The sequence below is a fragment of the Salmo trutta genome, chromosome 34 (genome assembly GCF_901001165.1).
Source record: "Salmo trutta chromosome 34, fSalTru1.1, whole genome shotgun sequence".
Taxonomy (NCBI): Eukaryota; Metazoa; Chordata; class Actinopteri; order Salmoniformes; family Salmonidae; genus Salmo; species Salmo trutta.
In genome coordinates this window covers 11042852-11068900 of record NC_042990.1, presented here as the reverse complement: position 1 = coordinate 11068900, position 26049 = coordinate 11042852, and the positions used below count along the sequence as shown (strand labels likewise).

The window sequence follows — 26049 nt, the reverse complement described above, 5'->3', positions numbered from 1 at the left end:
ACGTGATTTACGATAAGTGATAAAAGAAACCTTTGCAATGAAAACAAACATTAGTTATTTCTAAATGGTTCCTTGTGTCATTGTTTGGTAAACCCTGCTGTCTTTTTGTATAATTGTTTGGTAAACCCTGCTGTCTTTTTGTATAATTGTTTGGTAAACCCTGCTGTCTTTTTGTATAATTGTTTGGTAAACCCTGCTTTCTTTTTGTATAATTGTTTGGTAAACCCTGCTGTCTTTTTGTATAATTGTTTGGTAAACCCTGCTGTCTTTTTGTATAATTGTTTGGTAAACCCTGCTGTCTTTTTGTATAATTGTTTGGTAAACCCTGCTGTCTTTTTGTATAATTGTTTGGTAAACCCTGCTGTCTTTTTGTATAATTGTTTGGTAAACCATGCTGTCTTTTTGTATAATTGTTTAGTAAACCCTGCTGTCTTTTTGTATAATTGTTTGGTAAACCCTGCTGTCTTTTTGTATAATTGTTTGGTAAACCCTGCTGTCTTTTTGTATAATTGTTTGGTAAACCCTGCTGTCTTTTTGTATAATTGTTTGGTAAACCCTGCTGTCTTTTTGTATAATTGTTTGTTAGACCTTTTTCACCTAAAGTTACCTAATAGTATCACTATACATACTCAGCTATAATCAACTACGTTGGCCTTGTTATGTTGAAAGTTCAACAGTGCAATTACAAAGTGAATGCGACTTTGTAATTGTAGGTCTGCAGTAGGTGTGTAAGTCCTTGAGAGTGGTTAGATTAGCTATATATCCTGTAATTTACCTGTTGACTCTTTGATGGTCATGGCGTCACTTTCAAACTTGTCTCTGAAGATGGCGGACACGCCCACCTTGTATTCAGTGTTGGGAATCAGTCCAGTCAGAAGGTAGGTGTTCATGTTACCATTCACCTGCGTCTTCACCATGAAGAGAAAGAGAGAGAGAGAGAGAGAGAGAGAGAGAGAGAGAGAGATTAATTTCAGTAGGGAAAAGAAGACAAAACAAACAGAGACAAACAGAGACAAACAGAGACAGACAGAAACCCGAAAGACAGAAAACTAGACAGACAGAAAACTAGACAGACAGACAGACAGACAGACAGACAGACAGACAGACAGACAGACAGACAGACAGACAGACAGACAGACAGACAGACAGACAGACAGACAGACAGACAGACAGAAAAATAAAAAGACAGAAAACTAGACAGAAAACCAGACAGACTGACAGAAAACTAGACAGGCAGACAGAAAATCAGACAAACAGACAGAAAACCAGACAGACAGACAGACAGAAAACCAAACAGACAGACAGAAAACTAGACAGACAGACAGAAAACCAGACAGACCGACAGAAAACTATACAGACCGACAGAAAACTATACAGACAGACGGAAAACTAGACAGACAGACAGAAATACCTCATTAGTGCTCCTCCTCTGGTTGGGGTCCAGGTGAGTCTGTAGAGGACCACGTCTTTGGCTGAGTGTTCCCAGGTGACCCTGAAGCTCTCTGTGGAGAACTCGCTGCTCCTCAGGTTCAGATGTCTCTGGATTAGACACAAAGGGCGGGTCATTTAAAGAGAGCACACGACATACATTTTCAATCTAAATTGCTTCCTAATAACATTCAGAATGTATTGCACACGGGTAGTTCATAGAGTGTAGCACAATGAGATCGCCGCATAGGCTGGATGAAAGGTGGCAATTAAATGTTACAAATTCCCTGCCTCTTTTTAGCACCTCACAACCCTACCTGTCGTCAGCAGAAAAATAAGTAAATCAAAATGATATATTATTTACACTAAATCCTATCATTAAATTCCTAAGATAAAGAAAAGCAGCTCCCAAGTGCTCACTCCTCCCCAACTCACAGCTGTCATGGTGACTGGTACCAGACTGTGTCTATTCTCCTCCCAGAGGATCCCTCCCAAAGGATCCCTGCTGGCTAACAACAACATATTCTGACATAATGTGAACATTATACATTACCTTCTCTCCCTCAGTGACATGAATAAGTATATTTCATATTCTCAGAACCCAACAGTCCCTCCTCTTGAACAATAGCTTCCTGCTGTTCATCTTACATAAACTTGGAAATGACTTATACATGAACAAACAATGATAACAAAACATGAACAAAAAACAAAACATAATTAACATTCACAGTGAGGTTTACAAACTCAGAGACTTATGGCCTCTATTCTATAGTCATACCAAGCACAATCGTATTTCCATTTCTCGTAGAACACTGATAATAACGTGTCCACTGGAGCTGTTGACCTCAAAGCAACAAGAAACACAAAACATAACAGTATTAACAATGTGGTAATCTATGCATAATTATACATGCAAAGAAAACCCAAAGTTTGATAACATGACAATTCCCACTCTCTCTTCACCTGACTATGCCTTCAGGATACTTTTCTGCTGAGTTTGGCAAAAATGAAAGCCATAAAAACCCTCCTCATGCTTTCGCCCAGTCTTCCCCGTCCGACCACAGGATCCAAGAGGTGTTCCCAAGCCATGTCATTTTCACTTTGTTCCTCATCTCTTTCCTCCTCCATTGCCACCTGATAGGCACGTCACCTGATAGGCGAATGCGTATCCCTAATCAACGCTACATCCTCTTGAGGTAACCCAGCACTGTATATGCTTTCACATCAATGCCTCCAGAATGTTGTCCAGAGTACAATTACCCCAACATCTATCTTTCCATCTGATGCATTAACCAATAAAGCAACTAACTCAACCCAACTATGGTGGTTAAAGTAGCTCCAAGACCCAACCCATCTGCATGTCTACAGTGGAATCTACTCTTTCTCTCTCTCTTTAGCTCCGCTTCCTCTGTCACTGCGTCTTCAAGCTCACCCACTATGCAGCTGGACCTCACTTCACGTGAGAAGGGTGAACCCACCGAGGAGAGACGATCTTTACCACTGCAGGTGCTGTAAGGAGTACTGTGTGTAGACCGGACCAACGCTGTCCCAACACCCCCTCCAGGTGTATCTTGATGTACACTCAATCTCCAGAATTCAGCCCGTTCTCTCGGTTATCTCCTGCTCCTCATGTGCCGCTTTCACCTGGGAATATACACACTGCAACGCATGGGTCATTTCCTGACAACATAGACTCTCCCTACAATGCTACTACAGTAACCCCTGCTACTACTAACACTGCCCATGACGCACACCTCAAAATCCCCAATTTGCGCCGTAGTCCAATTCCATGCGGTTACTATAGCCTCCTTCAATTATTGTCCCTATAGCGACTGCCGTGAGAATAACTACTGCATGGAATCTGTCAAGTGTTCGCTGTCTGTTTGGCTGTTATAAATGGGAAAGAGATCAATGACGTTGGAAGAATATCAAACCTAACAAAACTCTGAGTCACAGGTTTCCTGAAAGTGTCTGAAACGCCAACACTATCTCTGCTACTTCCACCATGATCTGGGTATGTGTAATAGTCCCTATACTGTGCAGTTAGCTGTCCTCCCTCTCCTACGAGCTATCTCCTGTAACAATATACATAGTCCCTGGGAATGATACCACTATCACCCCGACCTCAATTTTTAAGCCCCCACAGATCTCCACCTCAGTCACATTCGACCCCACTTAACAGCCTTATGTAAACCTTCTGTCTCAAACGCAGACCTCATGTGTACCTCGCCTCCTGCTACAGATACATTTGCACATATATCATTCCATCTAACCCATAACACATGGTCACTACTCCTAATGCACTTCTAAAGTTATAAATATACAAAAATATTCTCAAATCAATTAGGCAATATATGTCAGTCCCTCCTCTGGAACAATGATTACTCTATGTTCCACGAAACCTAAAAACATATTGACTTAAACAGGGAAGAGAGAAAATACATGTTTAATAATTTCACACCACCCTTGATGCTACTACAACTGGGGACAGAACCGCCCATCCTTTACGTGCTATGCCCATGTCATGCTGGTCTCCATGCCCGTCTTCTTCATTTTCATCCTTGGGTGTTAACACAAGACACAGACTATGAGCCTTGTGTGCAATTCATTGTACCGCATCATCAAGCAATCTATATGTATCGATGCGATTTAACATAAAAATTCTGATGACATGGTAAAAATGATTTTTATAATGAAATAAAAAATTGTTGACCCAAGCTATCATCCAGTGAGTTCTCTAGCAACCTCCCTATTGGAGGACACTTAAAGATAAGGTTTATAGAGCCTCCGTAGGCCTAATACATTTGGGCAGTGTACCCACCCCTCAACAGTTTGAGAGCAACTCTCTCGCTGTAGCCGAATCATAGATAAAACATTTTAGAAATTATCCAACCCAAATTTAGAATGACAGTCTTTAGTGCTTTACTTTGAGTCTATCACTTTAATGCGAGCTTCTCAACCTAGCACACATCATCACGGTTAGAATGTACATTTATAAACGGGACCTTTTATTTCCGGTAATAACACTCCTCATTACAACCCCCCTTTGTCCCTGTTTTCCTGTCTCGAGTGGCTTGGTAATGAAAGATCGGTATCTCAATGCATTCTTAGTCTAAATTGTTCACAGTGTGTAGACCTTCCTTAATACCACCCCCCCTCCCGGCTCTTCCTCCTTCCCAACGGCACATTTGTAACTCTTGCGTGTCACATTTGATGGCCCTTGGTAATGCCTCGATTTCAATATAAAGTAATCAGTTTTTCCCACATACGAGTCTCTCACCTGAGCTGCTACCACCATTCTGTCTGGTCCATTTCTCCCACCAGTACACCAGGAGCTTGAGGGAAGTTTGAATGTTATATCTCCATGCTCACTCCACATGCACGGTCTCAGGACTCCTCTCGCACTCCTGCCGCCCGTACCCAGGTTAATGACTCGGACTCAGATAGGAGGGTTGTTACTATCGCATTGAACGCCTTTGTCGCTCTTTCTTCAGCCGGTTAGGGAGGGTTTTGAGGCTCACACACACTGTTTGTGGTCAAATTATTCCTACCATGCATTAAGACACAATCTGACATCACCTTCCATGATAACCTCAAGAGAGGACAGATAGAACAAAAGTTTAGTTCAATTCGTTTCTGATTCAGGAAATCCAGACAAGCATTGACTATATGACAAATTATTACATTCCCAATTTTCTTAATAACCTTATCTCTACGACAAATGTCAAAGAGCATAACAACATACGGTTACTGTTGAAACCATTTCAAAATGTAGTTCATACTCCCTTGTTTTACTGGCGACCTCTCGGAAGAGTTACCAGATCAGGGAGGTAGCACCCTAACCTATGGGGGTATCCCAACAATCCAGCAGACCCAATCTGGTGAAATTTGTATTGAAACAAAACAAAAGTGAAATCAGTAATACACATATCACAATCCATTTGGAGTAACTGTCAACTCTTATTAACATATTTTCCATTCTATATGCAGACTGAACAAAATACATGTGTGTATTTACCCAAAGACCAGGGCCCCAGGGAACTGGTAATTTCCCCTTTGAACACATGATTCACATCGTGATTCAAAAACAAACACTGCATGTTAACTCAAAAATAATTAAATAGAATAACCAATCAACTTAGATTTACAACTCCATAAGGAAATAATAGTATCTCATAAAGTAATGGTTAAATAGAATAGAGACTTGTGTTTCTTATTCATTTTATAATTAAATCCCACCTGTTTCGATTTCTATTTCATTTCTAATGAGATTGATCAGGCCTCACCAGAAAGTCAGGATACAGGGCATTCGACACCGTTAAATATTTCCTATCCCTTTTTTTCCCCTGTCCTTCCGAAACCCTTTACAAACATTTCAAACATTTCCATCATTCTGCATACCCAATTTAAAACCAAATTGAAAAGATCCCACAAAATAAATCCCATGGTATCCGGTAAATTGTGCATGCGTGCTGGTGTGTGTGGTAAATCGTAGGTCAAAAACACACATGAACAGGCCTTACTTATCTGGGAACTCCGTTTCTGGCCTAATCCAGATACTTTTATACTTAAAACTGACGAATATCACTAACTGCTCTCCCCAAGACAACAGTCTCAGGGAACATTCACTTCACTCGGGCATAATAGAGGGGTGTTGCGCTACCCGGTTCTGCACATGTGCAGGTCAAATACACAGCTGGAATGCTGATTAAGCTGTACATGTCCTAATAATTCGAAAGATTGCTCAGAAAAACAGGTGTTTTTATCGGCGTATGCTTACTCCGATTATGATTTTTGCCTATTAAGATAAGCAGAGTAAGGTGTTTACATGACTAAAGCCATACTCGGCCTTCTGCCATAATCAGCTTAATATCGAATTATTAGTGCGCATGTAAACTACTCATTGTTTCATGGGTTGATGTACGAACTAAGATTAATATGTTATCAAGTTTACCATGTGATTTGTTCTGAGGTAAAGAAAATCTCTTTGCAGTGAATTATTGGACACCTTTTTAGACATTAACACTAAGAGCTCGATTCAATCTGTAGCGATCATGCAGAATATCAGCGTTGTAAAGCAGTTCACAATTAAAGGGGAAATCTGTCGTTGCTATATGCATTATTGGACTTATAAATTCATTATACATACCCATTGATCCTTCAAAAATATAACTTATAAATGCCTCATAAATAAAGGCCAAGTTCACAATTTGTATGATTTATTTTTAATCTGGGTTCTGCAGCACCCTCAGCAGACCTACTTCACGCGGCTATGTGCCAATAGACTATGAGCATATATAACACTCAATACTGTATATCTGTATCTAATTAAAGAATGATAATATTATCTTTTCCCAGTGATAAATTATGACACTAGCAGCACTGACTGGTAATGTTATTAAAAAGTATTGTCAGTTATTTTATTATATATTTCTTAAGTACATAGTGATTGCAGTTTAAACTATGGAAGTACAGATGTTAGTTCTGATGTTCCAGGTCAAGGCAGCAACGAACGTCTAGAGAGGGAGGCAATGCTGACTAATGGAGGTAACATAATTTTTCATTAATATATATATTTTTTTATACAATCATGGCCTCCTAATCTCATTCTTGAAAGTTGCCTTTTTTTCTGGTGTCAATTGATGTTGCGTGTATAACAAACGCTGTGTCACGTCCTGACCATAGTAAGAGGTAGAGTTGGTCAGGGCGTAGAGTTGGTCAGGGCGTGACAGGGGGTGTTTTGTGTTTGGTTCTATGTTTTCTATTTCTATGTTGTGTTCTAGTATTCAATTTCTTTGTTGGGGCTTTTTGGGTTGATCCCCAATTATAGGCAGCTGGTCCTCGTTGTCTATAATTGGAGATCATACTTAAGTAGGGGTTTTTTCCACTTGTGTTTTGTGGGTTGTTGTCTTCTGTGTAGTTTATGATCCTCACAGGACTGTGCACGCTCGGTTTCCCTTTCTTTTTTTGTTGTTATTTCTTCTTTAGTGTTCTAAGTTTAAATAAATATTGATTATGAGCATTCAACACGCTGTGCTTTGGTCCACTCCTTCCGACAGCTGTTACAGAACAACCCACCACAAAAGGACCAAGCAGCGTGATGAGGAGTGGACCTGGGAGGAGATCCTGGATGGGGCAGGACCCTGGACAAGGCCTGGGGAGTATCGTCGTCCGCAATGGGAGATAGAGGCAGCAAGAGCGGAGCGGCGATACTACGAGGCGCTATATCCGCCTATAGGTAAGTGCGAGAGGCAGCCCCCCAAAAAAATTGGGGGGGCACACGGGGAGTTTGGCGGAGTCAGGTTGGAGACCTGAGCCAACTCCCCGTGCTTACTGTGGGGAGCAGGTGACGAGGCAAGGACCGAGTTCTGCGGTGATGCGCACTGTATCAGCAGTGCGCATTCACAGGCCAGTGCAATCTGTGCCCGCGCCCTGCATTGGTCGAGCTAGGTTGAGCATCCAGCCAGAACGGGTGGTGCCAGCTCTACGCTCGAGATCTCCAGTGCGCCTCCACGGCCCAGTATGTCCTGTGCCTGCTCCTCGCACTTGTCCTGAGGTGTGTGTTACCAGTCTGGCGCCTCCTATGCCAGCCCTACGCATCAGGCCTCCAGTGCGCCTGCCCAGTCCGGGGTGTCCAGTTTCTGCGTCCCGCACTCGCCCTGAGGTGCGTGTTACTAGTCTGGCGCCCCCTATGCCAGCCCCACACATCAGGCCTCCAGAGCTTCCGGCGACAGTTCCCAGTCCAGAGCTTCTGGCGACAGTTCCCAGTCCAGAGCTTCCGGCGACAGTTCCCAGTCCAGAGGTTCCGGCGACAGTTCCCAGTCCAGAGCTTCCGGCGACAGTTCCCAGTCCAGAGCTTCCGGCGACAGTTCCCAGTCCAGAGCTTCCAGCGATGCTCTACAGTCCGGAACCTACTGAGACGCAGCCCAGAGCCTCTGGCGACGATCCGCAGTACAGATACTCCGGCGATGATCCACGGTCCAGTGGCACAGAAGCAGAGGGATCAGCGGGCGGAGCGGGGGTTACTCCCCGAACCAGAGCCACCTCCTCCACTGGGGAATGCGCGGGATGAGAAGGTTCTGGGTACTGCACATGCGCTGCCATAGACATTAGTCACCCACCCTACCCTCCCTTTGTGGGTTTTTTTTGGGGGGGGGGTTTGTTTTGTGTAGGTATGGTCAGAGTCCGCACCTTTGGGGGGGGGGGGTACTGTCACGTCCTGACCATAGTAAGAGGTTATTTTCTATGGTAGAGTTGGTCAGGGCGTGACGGGGTGTTTTGTGTTTGGTTCTATGTTTTCTATTTCTATGTTGTATTCTATTTCTTTGTTGGGGCTTTTTGGGTTGATCTCCAATTATAGGCAGCTGGTCCTCGTTGTCTATAATTGGAGATCATACTTAAGTAGGGGTTTTTTCCACTTGTGTTTTGTGGGTTGTTGTCTTCTGTGTAGTTTATGATCCTTACAGGACTGTGCGCGCTCGGTTTCCCTTTTTTATTTCTTCTTTAGTGTTCTAAGTTTAAATAAATATTGATTATGAGCACTCAACACGCTGCGCTTTGGTCCGCTCCTTCCGACAGCCGTTACACGGTGTCTGAGCACTTAACAGATTTGGTGCCAGCAGCCATACCACCCTGCATCCAACTACAGGCATTGACACTACAAACCATATATTAACCAACATCCCAACAAATATCAACATCAAGAGACTACATGGACATGTAATACTAACACACCACTACTATTTATTTCATGAAATGGTCCTTGTCCACCCACGACTCTGGTAATATTGAACTTCTATTGTAATTCATAGAGTTATCTAAATTATTGTTATTAGAAATCCTACTGTTACTGCAGCTATAGCCCTGAGTATTAAAAGCAAGCAGCCATTCCCATAATGACTATCTCTCTATTCTCTCAGACTTTAAAGTGACTGACAGCGCATCCAAACCAAAGAATGTGTGATTCTGTTTTTTTAATCAACAAATACTGTGAATCTGGATGTATTCATTTCCAAGCATTTACCATTCTGATCAGATATGTTTGGATATGAAGTTCTTAGTTTATGATCATTTTGATCTTTTGAAAATCGCAGTGGGATTCCTTGTGAGAATAAGATGTGCCAAAATAAATGTGTTTTCACCTGAATAACATTTTTGTGAATCACATTTTAGATATAGAAAATGAACATGTGTTCATGTTTTTCTTACCAGATGTATTGATGCTGGAACCATAATTCGATTTCTATTGTACAGTTTACATAACAAACCAAACTTGTTTGACCTGTTTGACCACGTTCCATGAGGAAAGCCTGGAGCTCACCTGGTTGTGAAAGGTGCACTGATGTCACAATGTCCAGTTCACCTGGAAATTGGAAGCAGACTTTATTTAGGCATATTAGTCTTCTTATTTTCGGGCCGTTCAACATTCATGTGTGCGTTCAAAATGTATTACTTTTGTTCCTTTTTGCGACACTTTCGACGGTGGACAGCGGTAAGAATATTTATTTCTGTAAGTGAAATGTTTTTTTGCTGAGTTGCTAAGTAAAAAAAAAAATGTATATGGAGTAATTATTATTTTGACAATTCATGTTCAATTATTGTATCATGTGAAATTGTTATGTTATTTATTGTTCTGTTGACCCGAAAAATGTGCGTGAACTGCCAAAAATAATAATTTGTTACTTAATAACTACAACGTCTCAACATTTGATTTAGTTCTTAAAACTGTATTGATAATTAAGCTACAATTGTATTATTCGCCTGTTGCTGCCAAGTACATTGACTATACCTGACTGTACACCTGTGAAAACTATCTCACCTGGCAACAGAAAAGGACCGTTTGATTGGTTGGAAATGCTATGCTGCCGACTAGCCTAGTGTCCAATTTCGTTGATCAAATATCGTTTTTTTTTGTTTGGTCTCTTTCAACAACCATTGTAGGCTAAGTGATGAACAAAAAATGGAATGATTATTAAATACAAATAATATAAAAAATGTAACAGATTGATTAAGGTACATTTTATCACCATCATTCCTTCATTTAGAATTCCAATTAATTTGATATTCCTTAAAACAGCGTTTCCCAAACTCGGTCCTCGGGACCCCAAGGGGTGAACGTTTTGTTTTTCGCAGTAACACCACACAGCTGATTGAAATAATCAAAGCTAGATTATTACTTCATTTTTTAATCTGCTGTGTACTGCTAGGGCAAAAAACAAAATGTGAACGCCTTGGGGTCCCGAGGACCAAGTTTGGGAAAACCTGCCTTAAAACAATCGTCCTCAATTCTTGGACAGGCAGTCCACACACTCCTTCCCAGGTAGCCCTTGGTGTACTGGTTGAGGATCTGCACCCCGTCCCACTTCCTCTTAGTCGGCTGAGCTTGAACAACTGGGGCCACCCACTGCATAGTGGCATCATCAAAGGCCAAGAAGTCGTCACCATCGTAGCTGTATTGGTCAGTGCCCTTTATGAATTTCAATGTGCCGTCAATCTGTTGGGCAACCGCACAGTCATGTTTCCACTGAAGAATATGGACATAAGAAGAAAAACAAGCAGAATAGAGCCCCACAGTGGAGGTGCCATGACACCCATAAAACCTAGCGGTCAGACAGGGAAATGGTTCCCATCGTTTTTCAACCGTTCATTTTTACCATAGGGGATTTTAGACACACTTAAAATAAGGGCTATGTTTCGTATAGGCTTAGCCTGGCGTGGCGTTTTGATATCCATGGAAATTTCTCTCGGACAAGATGATTTTTATCAATATATTCAGCTCTATTTACTCTCAGATTCTAAATGCTAATTAGCATGAAAGTAGACATCATGCAAGACTACAAATCCCTGCAAACTCCTGCACGTCATCTCTAACTGACACCTTTGCTAACAGGTAAATCAAATCAAATGTATTTATATAGCCCTTCTTACATCAGCTGATATCTCAAAGTGCTGTACAGAAACCCAGCCTAAAACCCCAAACAGCAAGCAATGCAGGTGTAGAAGCACGGTGGCTAGGAAAAACTCCTTAGAAAGGCCAAAACCTAGGAAGAAACCTAGAGAGGAACCAGGCTATGAGGGGTGGCCAGTCCTCTTCTGGCTGTGCCGGGTGGAGATTATAACAGCACATGGCCAAGATGTTCAAATGTTCATAAATGACCAGCATGGTCAAATAATAATATTCACAGTTGTCGAGGGTGTAAATAGTCAGCACCTCAAGAGTAAATGTCAGTTGGCTTTTCATAGCCGATCATTGAGAGTATCTCTACCGCTCCTGCTGTCTCTAGAGAGTTGAAAACAGCAGGTCTGGGACAGGTAGCACGTCCGGTGAACAGGTTAGGGTTCCATAGCTGCAGGCAGAACAGTTGAAACTGGAGCAGCAGCACGGCCAGGTGGACTGGGGACAGCAAGGAGTCATCATGTCAGGTAGTCCTGAGGCATGGTCCTAGGGCTCAGGTCCTCCAAGAGAGAGAAAGAGAGAATTAGAGAGAGCATACTTAAATTCACACAGGACACCGGATAAGACAGGAGAAATACTCCAGATATAACAGACTGACCCTAGCCCCCCGACACATTTCTTGTCACGATTCTCTAAAGCTGAACCCAGAAGCAGACCAGGACAAGGTGAGTAAAATGAAGGTGAGTATTTACTTACAGACTCGAGATGAAACTAGAATAATCCAGGAGACGGAGCAGCAGCGGAGGTGAGTTGATGAGAGTGAATAGGTAGATCCAATGATGTCACTGAAACCACAGACGACCAGGCAAGGGGGGTGAATGTTCCGGGAGGATGACTGTAGACAGAGTAAACGGGGATGAGTAACCGGCAAAAAGTACAGAACAACAAAACTAACTCTGGTAATATGAGGCTTGATACGCTGACACAACATACTGTTCATTGCTAATGATCCGGCAGGGAATAGATGTCAGGTCAGGGCTTATGAAGAGAAGAGGTGATGATCAGGACCAGGTGTGCAAATGGCTGATGAGATGCAGGTGCGGGTAATCGAGAGATCTCCCGCCTAGCTTCGTCGCCCGGCAACCAGACAGGGTGTGTTCAGAAACCTCAGGAACAACTCCAAAACAGAAAACAGGCAGCTCAGGCAGAAAACAGACTCAAGAAGCGGGATTCATGACAGTACCCCCTCTGACGAACGCCACCGGGCGGACAACCCGGAGCGCCAGGATGGAGGCGGTAGAAGTCACGAAGGAGGGCATCATCAAGGATCTGACACCTAGGAATCCAAGTCCTCTCCTCAGGACCATACCCCTCCCAGTCCACGAGATACTGGAAACCCCGACCCCGCCGTCTGGAATCCATGATGCGGCACACCGTGTAGACTGGACCACCTCCGATCATCCGAGGAGGAGGAGGAGGGGGCAGCAGAGGACTGAGGTGCACAGGCTTGAGGCAGGAGACATGAAAGGTGGGGTGGACTCTGAGCGATCTAGGCAACTTGAGTCAAACCACAACAGGATTGATCACTCTCTCCACCACAAATGGACCAATGAACTTCGGTGACAGTTTCTTCGACTCAGTCCGCAGAGGAAGATCCCGTGTAGCCAACCATACCTTATCTCCGATGGAATAAGCTGGGGCTGGAATCCGGCGACGATTCGCCTGGAGCTGATACCGGTCAGAAACTCTAAGGAGAGCCCTTCTGGCCCGATGCCAGGTCCGGTGGCAATTACAAATGTGGGCCTGGACAGAGGGTACCGAGAGATCCTTCTCCTGAGAAGGAAACAAGGGAGGTTGGTAACCGTACAGGCACTGGAAGGGAGACATCCCAGTAGCAGATGTAGGGAGAGTATTGTGGGCATACTCGACCCATGGCAACTGAGAGGCCCAGGAGGCGGGGTTGGAGGAGACAAGGCAGCGCAGCGTGGATTCCATCTTCTGGTTGGCTCTCTCCGCCTGACCATTAGATTGGGGGTGAAATCCAGATGTGAGACTGACAGTAGCTCCAATGGCCAAGCAGAAGGATTTCCAGACAGCAGAGGTAAACTGAGGACCACGGTCAGAAACTATGTCACTGGGTAACCCATGGACCCTGAAAACCTCCCTAACCAGGATGTCGGATGTCTCAGAGGCCGAGGGAAGCTTGGAGATGGGCACAAAGTGGGCGAACTTGCTGAATCTGTCCACAATAGTCAGAATGACCGTGTTCCCATCAGAAGAGGGCAATCCAGTGACAAAGTCCAGGCCCAGATGCGACCATGGTCGCCGGGGAATAGGTAGGGGGTGAAGAAGTCCAGAGCTAGCCCGATTGGCACTCTTATTCTGGGCACATACTGGGCATGCAGCAACAAACCTCCGGGTATCCTCTCCCATGGCAGGCCACCAAAATCGTCTGCGTAGTAACGCCATCGTCCGAGCCACCCCCGGGTGACAAGCCATCTTGCTGGCGTGGGACCATTGGAGGACAGCAGAACGGACAGACTCAGACACAAACAACCGACCGGGTGGACCGTTACCGGGACCGGGCTGCGTCCGAAGGGCTGCCAGAACCACCCCCTCAATCCTCCACGTAACTGCTCCCACGACAAGGTTTTGGGGAAGAATCGTCTCGGTCTTGGCCCCACTCTCCTCCGTCTTGGAGAACATCCGGGACAAGGCGTCCGCCTTGCCGTTCTTAGACCCAGGTCGGAATGTCAGGGAAAAATTAAAGCGTCCAAAAGACAAAGCCCACCTGGCCTGATGCGAGTTGAGACGTCTAGCCGATTGCACGTAAGCAAGATTATTGTGGTCCGTATAGACCATAAACGGTTGCTCCGCTCCCTCCAACCAGTGGCGCCACTCCTCCAAGGCCAGTTTCACCGCAAGAAGCTCCCGGTTACCCACATCGTAATTCCTCTCCGCAGACGAAAGACGACGAGAATAGAAGGCGCAGGGATGGAGTTTACCGTCAGTGGAGCTTCGCTGGGACAGGATGGCGCCAACCCCCTCATCAGACGCGTCCACTTCCACGACAAACTGCCGGGCAGCGTCAGGTTGAGCGAGAATCGGGGCGTTGGTGAATCGACTCTTCAAATCCAGAAATGCTCGGTCTTCCTCAGGATTCCAACTGAAGGTCCTGGTGCTAGAAGGCAGAGCAGTTAATGGAGCGGCCACACAGCTGTAGTCACGGATAAATCTACGATAGAAATTCGCAAACCCCAGAAACCTCTGGAGCTGCAATCTCGTACCGGGCTGGGCCCAATCCAGAACTGCCCTAACCTTCTCTTGGTCCATCTTAATCTCTCCCCGGGAGATGATGTACCAGAGGAAGGATGTAGTGTGGGCGTGAAAGTCACACTTCTCTGCCTTCACAAACAGGTGGTTCTCCAACAATCGCTGCAGAACCTGCTTGACATGCTGGACGTGGCTGGAAGGCTCCTTAGAGAAGATCAAAATGTCATCCAGGTAAACGAACACAAACAGACCGATCATATCTCTCAAGACGTCATTAACCATACTCTGGAACACTGCTGGAGCATTGGTCAGTCCAAACGGCATCACCAGATACTCAAAGACCCATCGTTGTGTATTGAACCCAGTCAACCACTCGTCCCCCTCTCTGATCCGGACCAGATGATACGCATTGCGTAGATCTAGCTTAGTGAACACCGTAGCCCCTTGTAAGGAGTCGAAAGCTGAGCTCATCAATGGCAGGGGATACTTGTTCTTGACCGTAATATCATTCAACCCCCGATAATCAATATAAGGTCGAAGAGAGCCATCCTTCTTACTCACAAAAAATAATCCTGCCCCCAGGGGTGATGACGAGGGACGAATGAGACCAGCAGCTAGAGACTCCTTTATGTAGGTCTCCAAAGCTACCCGTTCAGGTCGAGAGATACTGTATAACCGTCCCTTGGGATAGGCAGCTCCAGGGAACAGGTTAATGGAACAATCATAAGGTCTGTGGGGAGGAAGTGACAGAGCCTTCTGCTTACTGAACACTTCACCCAATTCGTGATATGTTTCAGGAACAAATCTGGGGGGGTAGAATAAATGACCTGACTGGGAACAGAATGGGAACAGGCCGTCTGAAGGCAGTTAGCATGACATTCAGTGCTCCAACTAGTTTCCTTGCCAGTCACCCAATCGAACGTGGGGTTGTGTTCTCTCAGCCAGGGGTATCCAAGAACCAGAGGAGCATGGGGAGAAGGCAAAATGAAGAAGGAGATAACCTCTGAATGATTCCCTGACAACAGCATCTTAACCGGTTCAGTCCTCATTGTGATACGTGCCAGACTACTGCCGTTCAGAGTGGCTGCTTCAATGGCTTCCAGTAACTTCTCCTTGGAATGCCCCAGCTGTTCCACCAAGTCGGCATCTATAAAGCTGCCATCGGCACCTGAGTCAATAAAAGCGTTAATCGCTAAACTCTGATTCTTGTTCATGAGGGTAGCAGGAAAAAGGGGTCTAACAGAACTCTTGAGAGGTGGAAACTGACTTGCTAAGAGACCTCCCAACTTTAGCGAGCCAGGCAGTTTAACGGGCGCTGGGGACAAGCGGAGATGTAATGTAATGTCAGAAAACAGACTCAGGAAGCGGGATTCATGACATTTCTTTACATTTCAAATGTAAAGAAATGTAGAAAATGTATTCATTGCTACATTTAGCTAACATTAGATAGTTAATCCAGAGATTCTTTTCAGCAGTCTCGTCCATATCATCGCTGCATGTTTTATGATAGCCACATTAGCAGCTAATTCGCATTTCATTTGTTGGGGGTAAATACAGGCAAATATACTGATAAAAGTCACCTTGCCAAGAGAGATTTACAGTTATCAAAACATCATGCCAGGGTAAGCCTACACAAAACACAGACCTTCTGTTAAGTGTTTATAAAATCCGCTATTGGGAAAATGAATGGTGGAAAACGATTGGAACCATTTCCCTGTTTGAATGCTAGGTTTTATGAGTATTGTGATTCATGCTGAGGTACTCTACAGACTGCGGGATATACTCACTTATGGTATGGTCAAGTCCAGTCTTTGCATTGTACTTAGAAGTTGATCAATTATCTTGGAGTTTTAGTAAAATATAGTAGGCTATGTAGTGATACAAATGCAGGTGTGGTCCATCACCAGTGTTGTTATGCATCATGTGCTTCATCAAGATATCGACATTAACTTTGAACCACTGCTCCTTGCTCTTGCGTGACTGAGTGCCTTTTTCCCAGTAGTCTGCTGGCAGCTTCTCCCTCATCCAGTTCTGTTTGGGAATCTTCTTCTTTGACACACTGTCATAGTAGTCAATCTGTTTGTTATTCATCAGACTCATGGCAGTGAATTCATGGATAGCAGGCAATTCTATGGGCTTTGACAGGGCAGTGTAGATGTAGCTCAGCGCCCATGTCTCTAGCGGTTACAAAATGCAGCAAATGGGTTAGTCACAACTCCTGGGTAGAGATGTAAAAGAAGTGAGGAAGTGATGTGCATTTAAAAACAAGGTATGAGTATTGATAACTGTAAACATAGTAACATCAAAATCATTGTCTTGGTATGAAATCTAGACTACCTGATCAATCCATTATTTTATTGAAACTTTGTTTAATTCAATTATGTATTAGACTAATTTGTTGTTCCGAAACAGACTAAATAAGACTAAACAGAGACTAAGCACTTTTATGTGCCAGTCATACTATATAGTCTTGTCATCTGACACCTGGCAGTTCCAACCAATCCAACTGTTTTGTTGCCAGGTAAAAATAATTTTCTCAGGTGTGTAATCAATGGAACTTGCCAGCAGCAACAAGGAAACATTGCAATATAAGGGCCTTCAAAACTAGCCTAGCATTAAACAAAAAGCTGGAGTTGTCATCAATAATATGAACATAACATTACAATATAAATAATATGAACAAACCATTATATTTCATTCAACCAACATAATAGGCTAGTAATTCAAAATTAAGTTTATTATTGATTTGAAAAATAATGTAGGCTATATATATATATATATATATATATGGCTCTGCCAAGAGCTTTCATTTTCACTTATGATACATTTTCTAGAAGTAAAATCCTTCTTAATGCTGTTCACTGTTGAAAGTGTCCCAAACAAGAGCAAAATTACAACAAAATACATTTTGAACCCTCACATGTATTGTATGACCCTAAAATATACAAAAATACTAAATTCTGTGTCTACTTCAGGTCCGCCACACGATGCTACGACTGTGTGCTCTTAGCTTTCTCTAACAAGTAAACTCCTGTGTTGATCCTGATCATTAAGTTGAATAGGTGTTGCACAAAATCCAAAGTCTCTTCTCTGATACAACTGTACTTCATAAGCAATAGTCAATACCTTGTCTTTGCACACCATTCATAATCAGAACTCTGTGCAAATGCGCTGTTGCTTACAATTCTGTTATCATTAGCCAACACTAACCTGCAGATAAATTCATGTGCAACAGGCTATACTTTTCAAACTTTTAAACACCATTTTGGCCTGTACTGTTGAATATATGGTAGACCCTATTTTGAATTACAGAACGTGGAAAAAAAGGGGCTTTTATTATTTATTTATTTCAGAAGAACAAATCATTCAGGATGTTTGAAAAGCAGTACAGATTATATACAGTGTGTGTATTATATACAGTAAGTCATGTGAAATACTGGTTTAGTAAACAGTAACAGCAGTGCCATTAATTAATGAAATAACTTGGTGAATGCATTTAGTCCACAGGTAGCATGCATAACACCTGAGACCCTATTCATTAAAAAACACTGACTATAATTCTGGCATAAGAGAAAAAATATTTTTGTCTTGAGCTTCAAGATTGCATGTTGGAATTATTAGTGTCCTCCATGAATCAATGTTTAAAATGTGATATTAAAAGAAACTCCACTGCATATTAATTCAAGAGTGTAGGTTTGTCTTAGCCTGGTAACCCAGTGAACGGTTATGAAATGGGCCCAAGGTTGAAATAAAAATCATAACAAATGATATTTCAAGTAATATTTTGATTAACAAAAAAGCACACTTTCTCTAACACATTTGTTGTGTTTCATGAGTGTGTTTACCATATTGTATATCTTGTTTTAAGATCCTGCAAATATATGTAAAAAGTGTGTTGTTTAATATGGTAGAGCATTGTTAATACTTAGGAAATTTGCAATGTTTGTCTATAACTCTTGTTACTTAAAATATGAGTATGTCATTGATTGGCCAGGGATATAAAACATATCAGCACATACCTCTAGGTTTATATAACCCTGATCTAGTACAAGTCTAGTTATAATCCCTGAAGAATGATACAATTACCTTAAAGATGCCTCTCCATACAGTAACATCCACTGTAACAGTAAAACAATGAAATGTACGACAGAATGAGATACATCAATCCAAATGGTGCCCAACCACCTCACTCATGAGACTCTATTTGGAAGCAAGTACTTACTCAAGAACAGCAAAAACAATACAATTCAGCAGTTTTTAGTACATTGCATCAAAGTAACTATCATTTCCATCACTAGCTTATAAGATTGAAACCGTGTAACTGAATAACAAGCGTTATCAATAGCCATCCTATAAAATTAATTGAGGTTCCTTTGTGGTCCGGTCAGGAAGTTTGGCCACCAATGGTCATCGATCCACCTGCACATAATTAGACAACATGGAAAATATGGGCATTATTAGATTGAACACGAGTTACAGTGCAAAATGTAGTTACACTGATTAATTATTATTACTGAGAAGGAAAAACAACTCAATCAACAATTTCAGGCAAAGCAGTCATCTAAAGTACTGCAAAATCCTATTTAATCTAAATTAATTATGGGTTACTTGTACCACATAGCTTTTATTTTAACCATAAAATAATACATTTGTAAAATAACTGTCCATAAGGATGATATAGTAATTCGATATTGCCCTAACTCTGGCCACCCCAAAAACTAGATAAGGATTGAAATATCATGAAACCATTTGTTAATGAAAAATATGCTTATTGTGTGGTAAGCAAACAATATTTTTTTTTGTGTATATGTGATTGAGAATAGTGCCTTGTTCTGTTCTCTGGCATATTGTGACTCAGATTTCCCTGCATGTTTATTATCATAATAACATTGCTTGTTTTATAGAGTAACCAAGGAAACCTTTGGACTATGGTGAATGATCACACAGAAAATCTCTCATATTGGGGTCAGCCATTGAGAACAGCAAAACCAAAATCTACAATCATTTGGCTAGTATTTACACATACTTGTAGAACTCATTATGAATACATTTATATGTAATTTACCATCAACTTTCTGAAGCAACACCTAACCTAATTGATTTAGTTTATTTGTGTGATTGAAGACTGTTGTCTTACCTTGCTATTTCCTTTTTACCCCATTACAGCCACTCCATTGCCATTAGTATTGCCATCTGTATACTTGTATGCCATTGCCATCTGTAAACTTCTGGCCCTTCTTTGGACACTGTGTTAACTAACCTCCAGACGCGCTTCAATGCCATACAACTCTCCTTCCGTGGTCTCCAACTGCTCTTAAATGCAAGTAAAACTAAATGCATGCTCTTCAACCGATCGCTGCCCACGCCTTCCTGCCCGTACAGCATCACTACTCTGGACAGTTTTGACTTAGAATATGTGGACAACTACAAATACCTAGATGTCTGGTTAGACTGTAAACTCTCATTCCAGACACATTTAAGCATCTCCAATCTAGAATCGGCTTCCTATTTTGCAACAAAGCATCCTTCACTCATGCTGCCAAACACACCCTCGTAAAACTGACTATCCTGCCGATCCTTGACTTCAGCGATGTCATTTACAAAATAGCCTCCAACACTTTACTCAGCAAATTGGATGCAGTCTATCTGTTTTGTCACCAAAGCCCCATTTACTACCCACCACTGCGACCTGTATGCTCTCGTTGGCTGGCCCTCGCTTCACATTCGTCGCCAAACCCACTGGCTCCAGGTCATCTACAAGTCTCTGCTAGGTAAAGCCCCACCTTATCTCAGCTCACTGGTCACCATAGCAGCACCCACCTGTAGTACGCGCTCCAGCAGGTATATTTCACTGGTCACCCCCAAAGCCAATTCCTACTTTGGCCGCCTTTCCTTCCAGTTCTCTGCTGCCAATGACTGGAACGAACTGCAAAAATCATTGTCGCTGGAGACCCATATCTCCCTCACTAACTTCAAGCACCAGCTGTCAGAGCAGCTCACAGATCACTGCACCTGTACATAGCCCATCTGTAAATAGCCCATCCAACTACCTCATCCCCATACTGTTATTTATTATTTAGCTCCTTTGCACTCTAGTTTCTCTACTTGCACGTTCATCTTTTGCACATCTATCACTCCAGTGTTTAATTGCTAAATTGTAATTATTTCACCACTACGGCCTATTTATTGCCTTGCCTCCCTTATCTTACCTCATTTGCACACACTGTATATAGACTTTTTCTCTATTGTGTTATTGACTACGTTTGTTTATTCCATGTGTAACTCTGTGTTGTTGTTTGTGTCGCACTGCTTTGCTTTATCTTGGCCAGGTCGCAGTTGTAAATGAGAACTTGTTCTCAACTAGCCAACCTGGTTAAATAAAGGTGAAATATATATATATATATATATATATATTTTTTAAATTAGCTGAAGAAAAACAGGAAGATGTCAGTATATGTTCGAATGTATAGCTACAATACACTTCTACAGTGTCTCGTATGGCTCAGTTGGTAAAGCGTGGCACTTGCAACACCAGGGTTGTGGGTTAGATTCCCACGGGGGACCAGTACTAGAAATGGATAAGAGCATCTGTAAAATGTTGAAAAATAAAAAATGCAGCCTTTAGTTAGTTTTGTGAGTTTGTATGTCTGTCACAGAAAAGCAACTTTCCTTGAGGAAACGCCTAACTTCATGTACTGTATTTTGTTTAGTTGTGGCATTACACACTTTGTTGCCTTACCATACTATGAAGTGTTCACTCCAGAAAATGCCACTCCATTGCCAATAGCTGGAAAAACACAATCTAAAGTTTCAGTACATTGAAAAAACAGAATTATCTGTGACTTTCAAAATTAACTTAACACAATGTATTGAATGCAACCACTCTCTTCAGAAGAGGAGAATGTAATAGGAACGAGTGTCTTAAATAGGCCTTTTTTTCAGAACCAAAAAGTATATCTGAACACAGTAAATGCTTGATTGTTACATAGTGTCTTTACAATTGGATGAACAGTTAGTTTTGATATAAAAGCATCATGTTGTCCTTACAACTAGTGTCAAAAGTATGTTATATGTAACAATCGACCATTATGTTGATAAATGACATGTATACAGACCGAGGGAGAGGCTTTGATACTAACCTGTAGTTCTCAAGCCAGGAATCACTTTAATGTGTAAAGAGAAAAATAAATAGACATTTTATAATTCTAGGCCGTAGTGCCCACCTTTCATAGCAATACCTTTGATTAAACTTGTATTAACATTTAACAACAACAAAAACAATTTAATTGATATAAATCAAGACCTACCAATTGTCCCTCTTCTGTGCAGAACAAACAGGACCACCGAAACCAAGATCAGAACTACAATAATGATGATGACTGCCCCAATGACTACAGCACCGCCACTACTGCAATCACAACATATTCCATCTGCAAAACAAAAGGCATAGTATTTAGACAAAGCAACAATATGTAACCAGAAGCTAATTTCAGTTTTGTTCCTGCTTCACTTGCAAAGCTGTTGTTAGTATGGTGTTCAGTTCAAATTAAGATTGCTTCCGGTGTTAATAACACTAAACCATATTAACCATCAATAATAACACTAAACAAAATTAGCCATACTTTACCCCATTTTACCACAATTGGCCCCTTCAAAGTTCTATGGTGGACATAACATTCATACGTTTCCTTGTCTGCCTCTGGGATCTGCACACTCATCCTGATCTGGTAGGTCTCATCATCATTGGGTAGGACTCCTGCAGACTGCACTCCATCATGTTCGGTCAATGGAACAGCATTCTTCTTAATACGCATTTCTACATCTTTGGGATAGAAACCTGTGGCCATGCAGGTCAGTCGGACATGTCCTGCAGTTTTGGCCTTTTTAGCAAATGCATAGACCTTTGGAGCGGCTAAAGAGGGAATAAACAGAGAACATTATTATTTCTGATCTCACATGTACAAATGGTCGTTTTTGTTTGTTAGTCTATACTAGTTAAGTACTCACAATCAGCCCTACTGAATTCTTTCTCCCCATATTCCATGAATTTGGACAGCCAGTCTACACACTCCTTCTCCAGGTAGCCCTTGGTGTACTGGTTGAGGATCTGCACCCCGTCCCACTTCCTCTTAGTCGGCAGAGCTTGATCAACTGGGGCCACCCACTGCATAGTGGCATCATCAAAGGCCAGGAAGTCGTCACCATCATAGCTGTATTGGTCAGTGCCCTTTATGAATTTCAATGTGCCGTCACTCTGTTGGTCAATCTCACAGCCATGTTTCCACTGAAGGATATGCACATCTGACAGGAAAAAACAATATTGAAAAAGAAGGTGAATGACGCCTCTATGACAATATACATGGATAACTAATGACCTACAACTTTAAAAGATTAACGGTGAGCGTAGGACAGATTGCAGGTGTTCCCTCACCAGTGTTGTTGTGCCTCATGCGCTCCATCAGGATGTTGACATTAACTTTGAACCACTGCTCCTTGCTCTTGCGTGACTGAGTGCCTTTTTCCCAGTAGTCTGCTGGCAGCTTCTCCCTCATCCAGTCCTGTTTGGGAATCTTCTTCTTTGACACACTGTCATAGTAATCAATCTGTTGGTTGTTCATCAGACCCATGGCAGTGAACTCATGGATACCAGGCAAGTCTACTGGCTTTGACAGGGCAGTGTAGATGTAATTCAGGGAGTAGATGTCTGTAGGGAAAAACATTTAAACATTGAGATAATTTGTCTGAATCTGCCTTCACTCCATGTTACTCAGACAATGCTGTAAAACTTGAAACGGAAATTACTGTATGTTAAATATTTATCTATATCATAGGTCTGTAACGACCAACAAAATAATGTATTCAATTAATAGTGTCAGAGAGGCATTGCATGATGTTGTCTAAATAGTAGGTGACATAACAAATAAGCCCACACTAGTGCATTAGTGAGAACTAGGACACATTCTGCAACTTATAAATCAACCTATTTCATGTTAATATATTGAAGAGATACTTTGCGATTTTGGCAATGAGGCCCTTTATCTACTTCCCCAGAGTCAGATGAACAATTTTTTTATGGCTGTGTCCAGAATGAAGGAAGTTAGCATTGGCTTGTGAAACTACCTCTAACTAACGTTAGTGCAACTGCTAACTAGCGTTAGCGCAATGACTAACAATCTTTGGGTACAGCTAGTTAGCATTGGCTCAAAAAGTAACACTAACTTCCTCCACACTGGACGCAGATACCTAAAAAATGGTATCCACAAGTTCATCTGCCTCTGGGGAAGTAGATAATTGACAAAACCGAACTCGAACTCATCAAGTAGTTCGGACCTCTTGGTGTAATGATTAAGTTGTTGGCTTGACAGTCGCTAGATCCAGGTTTGAGTCCCGGTCGGGGCTATCCCCCGGATTCTCTACCATATCAAGGAAATAAATCATATGTATTTCCTCTTTCCTTTGTTAATGTATTGTTCTTTTGTTGTTGTATATCGTATTAGACATGTGTATGACCGTCCTTGTCTATCAGTGAGTGTATAAGTGTTTTGTTAGTTGTCATGGTATGTTTTTGTTGCACCCCAGGAAGAGTAGCTGCTGCTAAAACAAATGTGTGTAAAATTGCAATAGTCATCAGTATATAGGTTACTGTAAAACTGAAAACACATTACAAACATATAAAATCTTCTTGGCACATGTTTTACTTTGTGATAATGCTATGCCTTGTTGTTCTAAGTAAAGTAAAAAAGCGCAATGTATTTTATCGGTTTCCTTACAAATGTGTGTTGTTATTGCACAGTTCCTGGCCTGTAAGTGAAAAGTTTTCCAGTAACCGATACAATGATGGAGGAACGCGCATAAAGGTCGACTACAAATGCTTCAATGCAATTACAACAAGTAGACTATTATGTTAATATACCAAAGCAGTATTTATGGTAAGCGATTTTAGTTATATTTTTTTATTATTCTTTTGCCACGCCTGGCCGTAAACGTTTACTTTCACTTTCACATCGAGTACACAACTTACCGCTTTGACTCCGGCAAATACATTCAAGAGAAAAATATAAAACAAAAAACATCAAATTAGGTCTATACATCTTGCTAATTAAACTACGGCCGTTTTCTTAAGCTATATCCCTATTATAGTATATGTCGATGGAAAGCTCCTTCACAAATATCTGTTGCGTTCCTTCTTCCTTCAGTGGGTTTTATGGCTGACTACAACCCAAAACGGTGTTTTGCCGCCGCCAAGTGGACGGCTTGAAACCAAAACAAGGTAAAAAGAAAATCCATACGTGATAGAGAAACTAATCCACCCAAATAAAAATGCTATATTGACAAAACAAAACTCGCACTACTTCCTTCAATTCTCCATATCTCCCATCATACTCCTTCGCAGAATCTTTCAACCCCAGGAACTGCTCTGCCGCTTCCACAATGATTTCTATCTTCCTGGACATCCTCACCATCTTGGCAGTGCCATTAATCACAATAGTTATAAAGGCCACAAAGTCCACCTTCCTAACCTTTAAAATCTCAGGATCCTCCTGGTGAAAGGCAACCCGTGCAGCCTGCAGTGAAGGCCTATCCACAACCATATTACTCTTCAAGTGCACCATTCAAACCCTCAACACTTTTAACAGCTGCTGCATATGAAATGCCCTGACATGATCGGATATGAAAAGCCAACTGACATTTACGTGTGGAGGTGCTGGGTCCACCACTATCACTAGCAGGCCCGCTAGTTTCTCGAAGTTCCGCTACAGCTAGCTTCACAGTTGTGTACAGTTCGCATGCCGGTGTAGGTTGTGAGTAGAACTGGCTTTATATGAGATTTTGTTTTGGCAAATTTTACACTGTGCTCTAACATTGTCTACATTATTAAAATGCATCCAAATGCTACTGTGCTTCCGACTCATTTTCCAGCTGTTGTTTTCACAGCTGTCCAACCTCCATTGGTTGACACTGCGTGTCTGATTGACAGGAACAACAGGTGAGGCTGTTAGTCTGAGCAGACAGTCAGAACGAATGTGTGTACACTTGAGCATTTAGTTAATTATATTCATTTAAATCTTATGATTATTCATATCTTAATTTAAAAAATAATAATAAATAGATTTGGCTCTTCTGATATGCAATGTTCACCGACAGAGCCGACTCATTCGCGAAAGACCCATCACTAGTTTCAGACACTGAAGGGACATAATTGTACCACTGATAGATGAGAACATATTTGATTGCGAGTGTACAAACTCGATAAAACACGAGGGCTGAGGGGCTTACGTTGCCAACTTCCCTTTCTTGGCTAAACACTTGGACCGACGACAAAGATGGTCGCGGGGATTCCCCCAAGGGCGGAAGGCGAGGGTAAGTGGAGGAGGGTGTGTCTTTTATGAGTTTGAAATGCTGCCAACTTTTTTCCCCCTGCGTTGCGTTCCTTGTTCTTTGAAGAGTATTTC

At 42.2% G+C, this 26049-nt stretch overlaps 1 protein-coding gene and 1 pseudogene across 1 annotated transcript; both read right to left on the bottom strand.

The window, feature by feature from the left end:
- Nucleotides 1-10694: 10694 nt before the first annotated feature.
- LOC115173151 (major histocompatibility complex class I-related gene protein-like) lies at nt 10695-17822 on the bottom strand (annotated as a pseudogene).
- A 100-nt stretch (nt 17823-17922) lies between these two features.
- LOC115173567 (major histocompatibility complex class I-related gene protein) lies at nt 17923-24831 on the bottom strand. Its single transcript, XM_029731794.1, has 8 exons — nt 24618-24831; nt 23028-23300; nt 22604-22897; nt 22224-22508; nt 21904-22026; nt 21736-21759; nt 21336-21383; nt 17923-19015 (listed from the first exon to the last, which is right to left on the bottom strand). The coding sequence occupies exons 1-7, from the start codon at nt 24685-24687 to the stop codon at nt 21340-21342; spliced, it is 1113 nt and encodes a 370-aa protein (XP_029587654.1). The 5' UTR covers nt 24688-24831; the 3' UTR covers nt 17923-19015; nt 21336-21339.
- Nucleotides 24832-26049: the final 1218 nt, after the last annotated feature.